This window comes from Mycteria americana, chromosome Z (genome assembly GCF_035582795.1).
Source record: "Mycteria americana isolate JAX WOST 10 ecotype Jacksonville Zoo and Gardens chromosome Z, USCA_MyAme_1.0, whole genome shotgun sequence".
In the NCBI taxonomy this organism is placed as follows: domain Eukaryota; kingdom Metazoa; phylum Chordata; class Aves; order Ciconiiformes; family Ciconiidae; genus Mycteria; species Mycteria americana.
In genome coordinates this window covers 28,089,150-28,098,948 of record NC_134396.1, presented here as the reverse complement: position 1 = coordinate 28,098,948, position 9,799 = coordinate 28,089,150, and the positions used below count along the sequence as shown (strand labels likewise).

The following is a 9,799-nucleotide window of genomic DNA, read 5'->3' as shown; positions in this document are numbered from 1 at the left end:
CTCTCGGTGAAGAAAAATTTCCTAATATCCAGTCTAAACCTCCCCTGGCGCAACTTGAGGCCATTTCCTCTTGTCCTATCACTTGTTACCTGGGAGAAGAGACCGACCCCCACCTCTCTACAACCTCCTTTCAGGTAGTTGTAGAGAGCGATGAGGTCTCCCCTCAGCCTCCTTTTCTCCAGGCTAAACAGTCCCAGCTCCCTCAGCCGCTCCTCATAAGACTTCTGCTCCAGACCCTTCACCAGCTTCGTTGCCCTTCTCTGTACGCGCTCCAGTACCTCAATATCCCTCTTGTAGTGGGGGGCCCAAAACTGAACACAGTATTCGAGGTGCGGCCTCACCAGTGCCGAGTACAGGGGCACAATCACTTCCCTAGTCCTGCTGGCCACGCTATTTTTGATACAGGCCAGGATGCCATTGGCCTTCTTGGCCGCCTGGGCACACTGCTGGCTCATATTCAGGCGGCTGTCAACCAACACCCCCAGGTCCTTCTCTGCCAGGCAGCTTTCCAGCCACTCTTCCCCAAGCCTGTAGCGTTGCATGGGGTTGCTGTGGCCCAAGTGCAGGACCTTGCACTTGGCCTTGTTAAACCTCATACAATTCACCCCAGCCCATCGATCCAGCCTGTCCAGGTCCCTCTGCAGAGCCTGCCTACCCTCCAGCAGATCAACACTCCCACACAACTTGGTGTCGTCTGCAAACTTACTGAGAGTGCACTCGATCCCTTCGTCCAGATCATTGATAAAGATGTTAAACAGAACTGGCCCCAACACCGAGCCCTGGGGAACACCGCTTGTGACCGGCCGCCAACCGGAGTAAACTCCATTCACCACCACTCTCTGGGCCCGGCCGTCCAGCCAGTTCTTTACCCAGCGAAGAGTACACCCGTCCAAGCCATGAGCAGCCAGTTTCTCCAGGAGAATGCCGTGGGAAACCGTGTCAAAGGCTTTACTGAAGTCTAGATAGACAACATCCACAGACTTCCCCTCATCCACTAGGCGGGTCACCTTATCATAGAAGGAGATCAGGTTGGTCAAGCAGGACCTGCCTTTCCTGAACCCATGCTGGCTGGGCCTGATCCCCTGGTTATTCTCTACATGCCGTGTGATAGCACTCAGGATGATCTGCTCCATCAGCTTCCCCGGCACCGAGGTCAGGCTGACAGGCCTGTAGTTCCCCGGGTCCTCCTTCCGGCCCTTCTTGAAGATGGGTGTCACATTCGCTAATCTCCAGTCAGCAGGGACTTCCCCAGTTAGCCAGGACTGCTGGTAAATGATGGAAAGGGGCTTGGTGAGCACATCTGCCAGCTCCTTCAACACTCTCGGGTGGATCTCATCAGGCCCCATAGACTTGTGAGTGTCTAAGTGGTGCAGCAGGAGTGTCTAATGGTGCAGCAGGTCCTTATATTCAAGGTGAGGGCTGTCCTTCTGCCCCTTGCAGTGAGCTGGGGACCTTCAGTCATGCTGACTTAGCAGTGATCATGCAATATACAAGGTAAAATACGTATCTCTTAAGAAAGCTAATACAATTTCATATTATAAAGACTAACTAGTACAATAGTTAGGCACGGAGATTCTCCTAACAGGAGCACGGAAGCCGAGGCGGAGGCTTTGTCTGCAGCGCTTACGTTTTACCAGGAATTGCAAAGGGACGCTACAGAGGGGAAGGAGAGCGAAGGACTCATCTTGACTAAGGTCTGCGCTCGGGAGCGGGCCTGCGCCAGTCAGCTCCAACAGGGGAGAAACACGGCTGCTCGCCCCAAGGCGGATGGGGCAAAGCGGCTTCCCGCAGCCTCGGCCCGGGCGGGGGAAGCCGTCCCTCCAGCGCGGCCCTCCCGCCTGCCCGGCGAAGGCGCGGCGCAGCCACCTCCCGCCCGCCTTCCGCCGCCCGGCCCTGAGAGGAAGGGGGCGGGGCGCGAGCCGAGTTGGCCCCGCCCGCCTGCCCGTCCTCGCTGGCGGGCTCTGGCCCCGCCCCGCCGCCCGTGTGCTCCCAGCGCGCATGCGCGGCTCCACCGGCGGAAGCGGAAGGTGCTGCGCCGGCGGCGGCAGGGGTTGGGCGGGCGCCGGCGCGCGCGCTACGAGCGGCCGAGGTGGCCCCCGCGGTTGCTATGGAGAGCGGGGGAGAGCGGGGCGCGTGAGCGCGCCCCCTCCCTTCTCCTCCTGGCCTCGCCCAACGGTTGGTTCCGCCTCGTGCCGCGGGGAGGGGGGCGGCGGGGAGGGGCCGTGCGGCCCGGCGGGTCAGGCCCTGGCGGCGACAGCCCCCGCCGTGGCTGCCCCAGGGGCGGCCCGGTGGCCAGGCCGCTCCGGCAGCCTGGTGCCCGGGCGCTGCTCTCCAGCCAGGGGCTCGACGGAGAGGCCGGTGCCGCCCTGCCTGCGGCGGTGGGATGGAGGGCGCCGGCCGCCCCTCGGGGCACGGCCCTGGGAAGGCTGACTGGTAGCAGGCTTTCTCTGGGCTGCGGTGGGGGCCTCCGTATCGCCAGTCTTGGACGTCAGCTTTGCCTGTACTAAATCGTCTGCGTTGCCAGTCTTGGATGCCTGCTTTGCCTGTATTGACTTTAACTTCAGGACTGCTCTTTTCCGTGTAGGGAGTTGAGGGAGGGAAATCCCTAGCAGACTTCATGAGAATCGCCTTCTCTACGAAATAAATACTGTTGTCATTTCCATGAAGCTCCACAATGCTGCTTTTTTTGCTAGGTGATGAGGAGGGCGTTTGCTGGTTTTGAGGTGGTAATGGAAGAAGTGCGTGGTTTTTGTTGGCTGTGTGTTCCGGCAGCGCGGCACGAGGAAATACAATGCCCTCTGACCTTTCTCAGTTTCACACTTTCTTTTTTCAGCTCCAGTAGTTAGTAAAATGAAATTGTAGGTCTTCGTTTCCTCCGCACTGAGGATCCAAACACTGATGTGCCTCAGTAACATATATTATCTGTCTGCAAGTGGCTGTTTGGTCAGCAGTAGGTGAAGATAGTTTTCATGGATTTGCGATCAATGGGGATATAGTGTGTATACATTAATATCAAGCCACGTCCCAGTCCAAGCCGTGTGGCATCTCTCATGAATGCAGTAGATGTTTACAGGTACGCCTTGCAAATCCTATCTATGAAAAAGAATTGGGTGGGAATGTCTTGCCTACCTTAACCAACCTGTCAACAGCCACCTAACAACTGGGTGCTAAGGTCTCTACTAACAACTGTCTATTGTATAAACATGTGCAATGCCGGGTACATAGGGTTTTGTCACGGCGAAAGTATGCTGCTGCTTGTATGAACTGGTTATTCAGATACTAGTGTTGTTAAATGGAAGAGCTGCAAAAGGCATAATGGTAATTCTGACACTTGATAAAATCACATAAGTGACTTCTTTAAAATGTAGTTGGAAATAATTTAGTTGTTTCGTTCAAGTCCACTTTTTTTTTCTGGTGAAGTATATTTTTAGTTTTATATCAGTAATTTTTGGCAGTAATTCTTAAGATTTCAGGAAGGTCACAGATCTTAAAATCACAGCTGGATCCACAAATTGACGGAGGCTGTTGATATGGCCTTGCCTTAGCTACCACAAATATTATAGCAAGCATTCTCTCTTGTGTTTCTAGTCTCTGTTCCTTTTTCTGTCTGAATTGCTTAGAATACAGCCTTTTTAGAAAGTGGTGTTTTTCTCACTCTAGAAGTGTATTTCTATAGAGCATAGTATTGTCCATTTTGTGTGGGGTCTTAAAATTGTGTTTCATAGTGAACAATACTATGAATTATTGATCTGTGTCATTCTGGACTTGTTTAAGCATTTGTGAAAAAAGTTCTGGAAGTCAGACTTCACAAGTCTTACTTTTCTCACTGAAGTAGAAGTCCAGGTCTAAAGTGAGGCAGAATGCGTAGGATCTTGGTTTCTAGTTGTGTATCAGTGTAACAACCGTAAAAGTGCAAGGAGCAGGATGTCACTGGAGCTGGCTGTCATGCTTCTTAGGATGAGAAATTGAGTAGTGCTTGTATTGGGTTTATTTATGAGACAGAATTTTCTACGTATGTTTTGGGACAGTCTTGATGCAAAATTGTATCCTTTTTTTGAAGTTTGCATTCAAATAGGCCTGTTAAAACAATCTTTATTTCATGTTAATATTTCTGGTTAGTGCAAAGCTTTCTCGTTTCTCGGAATTGACTTTCTGCCTGCCTGACTCATTCTGTGGTCTCATTATTCAGTGGATGTTACATCAAAAGTCATATTGGAGGTGACTGTAGTGAACAAATACTGAGTTTATGATACCATAAATTGAATTGGGCAGAAAGAAAAGGGTTAGGAAAAAATGCTGTCCAGGCATCCCATAGTAAAAGTGTTTTTTAGAAAAGCAAGGGCAATTTTTGATCATATAGGAAAGACTCAGTCATGTTTTGGTAAATCTGAAGCATTGCCCAGCCACAGCTACTGTTTGCTTTCAAATGCTTTGTGTTTGAGATGTTTATTTAGAAAAAATGACTACAAATTAGGGTAAGAGGGAAGAAAACCACAAAACCACCGACATTAGTGTTGTGTGTTTTATCCTAAATTCTTTTGCTTGAAAATTTTTAGGCGTTCCATGTGTGAATACTGAGCATATACGGATATAAATCACTTAATTGTTTCTTTTCAACTGTTTTGTTGAAAACCTGCTCACAGACTTTTTTTCCTCCACATATTGTTGTTATCATGAATGATGCATCCTAAAGAACAGAATTATTTAGGATCAATGTTTCTTTGTTTTGACATTGTATTTGAAAGAGTAAATATAGATATATTTTTTTAAAGTATGTTTAAAAAGAGAAGGCTATAAATTTGCCTTGTCTGTGAGTTAGATTGGAATCTAGTACTTCTACCTAATCATCAGAATGTGCACGTGTTAGGCTTTCTTGATTCCCCCCACCCCCTTACAAATTTGTATATGGTACATAAACCAAGAGGGAGAGGGGAAAAGCTCACTTTGCTGGAGGAAGTCAATATATTAACATTGTTTATGCAGTATTGCTGACAAAAGTATAATGAAAAATATAAAACTTAATTTATCATTATAATAGCCATGCAGGAAGCAAGTGTATCACAATTTAAAGTAACTGAAATATGCTGGCAGTAGTGCAGTTTTATAAAGACCTTTCTCTGAACACTCCCTAGAAACGGCCTAGAACTGAAATTCAAGGAATGCTAGTTAGAATCAGCATGTCAGTTCAGACATGAGAGGCAAAGGATCTGGAGATCTCTCCCAGTGATGATGATTGTTTGAGTATCACACTCTTTTCTGTCTCTTTCAGAAAAGATACAGAAGACGATGATGAAAAATCCTTTCCTTGAGAGTGGGGTCTTTTTTAGCATAGTTCCAACTTAATGGTGGAACTTGCCATCAAAGGTAAGGGGATGGTGGGGAGGGTGTTTGGTTTTGTTTTGTTTTAATTATAAAAGTGAATAATGTCATGCAGGCAGAAGTTAGTCATTGAGTTATAAAAATTTGGGATATATTTCCATTATAGGCATTCTTACTGTTTTCTCCAGAATCTCTCTCACTGCTTATTGCTCACACATTATACTTAGTAGGTCACTCGGAAACAAGTATTTCAGTACATATATCTCTCTGTTTTGTTTGTTGAGTTGGTATTTCTCCTTCTGAGGAAGCACTGTGAAGTCATGGAATCTCTGCTGCTCTGGTAAGATGGAAAACAGATGGATTCCTTAGCAGTCAGCAGTGTTGCTAGCTGCCTCTGGTTTTTTGGCCTCTGTGTTTCTGTCACTCTGCATGATTTCCTCTTTGTAAATCCATGCTGACTACTCCCAGTCATCTTCTTGTCCTTCATGTGTTTGGAAACAGTTTACAGGATTATTTGCTCCACCTTCCCAGGGATCAGGGTGAGTCTAACAGGCCTGTAGTTGCCTGGATCCTCCTTCTTGCCCTTGACAAGGGTTGACACTTGCTTTCTTGAGTCCTCTGGAACCTCACCCATCAGCTTAAAACTTTCGAACACAATTGAGAGTGGCCTCACAACGACAGGGCCAACTCTCTTACACTGACGGTGGCATCTCATCAGGTCCCACGGGGTGTTATGCCCAGTTTGTTTAAAGGTTTCTTAATCTGATCCTCCCTCGCTCAGAGTAACTCTTTCTTGCTTCAGGCTTTCACACTTATCTCAGGGGCCTGGGATTCCAGAAAGCAGGTCTTACCCGTAAACAGCAAGGTAAAGAAGGTGCTTTGACCTTTTTGTATCCTTTCATCAGGTACCCCACCCCATTCAGCAGCAGGCACACATTTCCCCTAGCCTTCGTTATGCTGATTGTATACCTGTACAAGACTTTCCTTTTGACCTTCATATCCCTCATCAGATTCAACTCCAGGTGGACTTCGGCTTTCCTAACCCCATCCCAGTACACCCAAGTGTGGTGTTTATGTGTAATCAAGCATGTGCACACACTTGATGTGGCCCCACTTCACATCTGTTTTGTTGGTTATAAGATCTCTATTGTCCACATCATCCTGCATCCTTTGCTTGCAAACCCTGACCACCACTTGCTCACTGGACCATCCTCCCTCTCCACCTCCTCTCTCATCGTTCCTAGTCTAAGCCTTCCCTTAGCAGATTGACCAGCCTGTTGGCAAAGATGCTTTTACCCCACATAGTGTCAGCTGGATCCTGCCCCCCTCCCTCCCCTCCCCACTGTTCTTGATCCTCAGAGAAGGTCCTATGGATGTAAAAGCTGAGTTCCAGCTTTTGACACAAGCTTCACAACCCCTTGTTGGTCCGTGGGATCTGTCTACTCCTTGTCAAGTCTTTCCCCTTCACCAGCAGGATGAAGGAGACACTACCTCGTCCCCAGGCCCTGGCCCTCATACTCCAAGCCATGCAGTCATGCTGATATGCTCTTGGTCTCCCCTGGCCATATCTGTGGTGGCCATATCCGTGGTGCTCGTATGGAAGAGCAGCTGAGGGTAATAGTCTGAGGGCCAGACTACTACCAGCCTCAGTAATAGCCCATCTATGGTATCCAGGACCCAAGCCCCTGGCAAGCAGCAGACCTTGCCAGGTGACAGGTTGGGCCAGCAGAGGTGTCTCTGTCCCTGCAGCAGGGAGTTTCGCACCACTGTTCCTTGCCCTCTCCTGCCCGCACTGCCACAGGACTCGGGCACAGCCAGCTTGGAGGCTTCATTGGACAGAGCTCCCTGTCTTTGCCTGCCACCAAGGCTCAGAACCTGCTCTGTAGGTCAGAGCTGCAAGGGGAGCAGGAACTGTGCTCCTGGTGCTGAAGCTTGCAGGCTCCCAGGCTTCTCCAGGCTCGGCATCTCCATGCCCAGTCTGACAAGCTAAGGCTCTGCCTGCATCTCCTTGGTGCAGTGGGGTTTCCTGTAGCTGCAGGGTCTTGGAGGGGATCTGGTTCATCTGCTTTTCAGCATCCCTGATGTTGTACGTTCTGCTTACCTCCTCCCACAGCTTCTCTGCTGGGTGAGACAGATCCTTATCCATCAGTGCACGCTTAGAAGGATATAAAATGTTTTTTGGTTCTAAACCTGCTGGTTGCCAAAGCTAACTTACAACAGAGGCACATTAAGAACTGGCAGATTCAGGAGTATAATACTACCTCGTTTATATGTCTAGAGACTGTGCATACATGTGTAGTGTATTGCCACCATGTATACAACAGACTATGGTGCATGCATGCTACCTATAGTAAAATTAAAAAATAATAGTAAATATAGGCCTAAATAGTTTCTATGGTTATCATGAACTTAAAAACAGTTTTAAGGGCACAGTAGCTGTATTCAGTATGCAACATGGGTTTATAAAACAAGTGTTAGCAAATTTGATGCATTTTTAGGATAAAAATAGGCAGTTAATACTCTGCTCTACTTGAATGGGAACACTGTTGCACTAGAAGACAGCAAAGAAAGGGTCATGATAAATAGTGCATAGAAGTGTGGAAAAAATGTCAGATAGCTTATTTGGGTCTGAGTTTGATTAGAGATCTAGAAAAAGAAGAAAACAAGACATTAATGAAACTTGTGGATAATATTAAGCAGAGAAATTGTGAATGCAAGTGAGTACAGACAAACATGAAACAAATAAGCAAAATCCCTGGAAACAGAGATGCCTGACTGCTAAACAAGATGAAATTTCAATGCAACAAGTAGAAGCTGAAGGAATGGAAGGAAATCCATCTGAAATGGACAAGTTCCCTGTAGCCTGAAATCAGGGAAACTAATGGGTAGGAGAGTCACTTGGGGTTTATGTGTGCGTTGAAATATTAAGATACATATATGAAGACAGCCTGACAAAGCAGCAGTAGTAATCCTTCCCTTGAAGGTTCTGCTGAATACTGCTTATGACTTAGTGCTGCATTTTTATGAAGACCAGTTTATGAAGCTCTGAAGTTCATACTGTAGGACTTGGTGGGCTTTCTTCAGTCTAAAACAAAAAAGAACCCCGCATACTAAACTATCAGAATGGAAACCTTGAAGTGTGATTAATAGAAAACTTACTATTTTATGATACCTCTTAATTATCTGCATGAAATATGTTAGGGTAGTGTGGTTCCTTTCTCTATTGGTTTGCTATAAATGCCACGAAGGAGGTTTTTTTAAGCAGGGAAATATGTCAAATTCCTAGGGAAGCTTGTGACTATTTTAGCATACAAGCTTTTAAAAAATAATCTTGAAATATAGTTGGGACACTACGATAGGTAGGTGGGATGAATCCTTGTATAACATAAATCACTCCCTGTATTTCTTGTTTGTTTTGCAACCTTTTTATTTTGATGGGAGACTTCTTTTCTTTAACGTTTATATACTTTGGTGCTGCCAGCTGGCTGACAGTTGCTCGCTTTGCCTATGACTTAATAGTTTTCCCAAGTACTTGTTTTACTTGCATCTGGATGATAAATGTTACTTTTTAGCGAGATACAACTAGTTAACGAAATCGTAAAATGTTTCTCTTCCTGGTACTTGAACAGTGTGTATGAAATATCTGTAAATTTTCATTTAATTCCTTAAATCAATAGCTGACAGGTTTTTTTGTTTCCTATTTGACTGTATGTGGAACCCTGTAGGTTGCATGATACTAGTTAATTTACTATTTTTTTTTTTAAATTTATCTTTCTAGGATAATATTTTCTTCCTGGGTCGTGACAGGTTATTACCTGTTTGTGTTCAATGGGACGACGAATTCACTTTGTGGTTGACCCTCAGGGCTGGTGCTGCATGGGCCTGATTATCTTTGTCTGGCTGTACAATACAATCTTCATTCCAAAAGTCATCCTTTTTCCTCACTATGAAGAGGGACATATTTCAGTTGTGGCAATTTTGTGTAAGTGAATTTAACTTAGCCCGGTTTTGTACTAGTGAAAATAGTATCTTTGGGCAGTAGTTAACCTATATGACAAAGGTCAGAAAATAAAGAATGAGGTGAAGGATAAAGATAAAGGATAAGATAAAGGATAAGAGTACTGGGACGTATCCTACATTTTTGTGTTCTGAAAAGTTGAGACACTTCATTCATTTCAAGGTGTTATGGTAAAACTTGTTTGTGTGGGAACTGGGGAGAAGCATTAATATGGCTTTCAGATCCTGTAGCTAGAATTTGTTGACAGAATTTCAGGCCCACAACTCTTAGTGGTTGTCAGAATTTGGGGTGGTAGTACTGATGGTTGACAAACTGAGTTTTGTTAGTTTTGTTATACATGCCTGGATGGATCAGCTAATATGAGTTACGCTAATAGGTTTTGCTGGGGAAAAATTACTTGAATTATAACTGGAACCAACTTCAAAGTGAAGATGGACTATTGGTAATGTCCTTTCACGTAGA

General features: G+C 46.0%; 1 protein-coding gene across 5 annotated transcripts in view; it reads left to right on the top strand.

Annotated features, from left to right (window-relative positions):
• The first annotated feature begins 2,017 nt into the window (after positions 1–2,017).
• ZDHHC21 (zDHHC palmitoyltransferase 21) overlaps positions 2,018–9,799 on the top strand; it is a 40,204-nt gene continuing 32,422 nt past the window's right edge. For 4 of the 5 annotated variants that reach the window (XR_012779004.1, XM_075527119.1, XM_075527116.1 and 1 more), the window contains exons 1-3: positions 2,018–2,175; positions 5,270–5,364; positions 9,098–9,301. Coding sequence is in view for 4 of the 5 variants with exons in the window: in XM_075527119.1 (XP_075383234.1) it covers positions 9,148–9,301 (154 nt within the window). In the remaining variant the exon portion in view is untranslated. Of the gene's footprint in view, positions 2,176–5,269; positions 5,365–6,121; positions 6,185–9,097; positions 9,302–9,799 lie in introns of all 5 variants that reach the window. The other variant, XM_075527117.1, reaches the window with a different exon arrangement.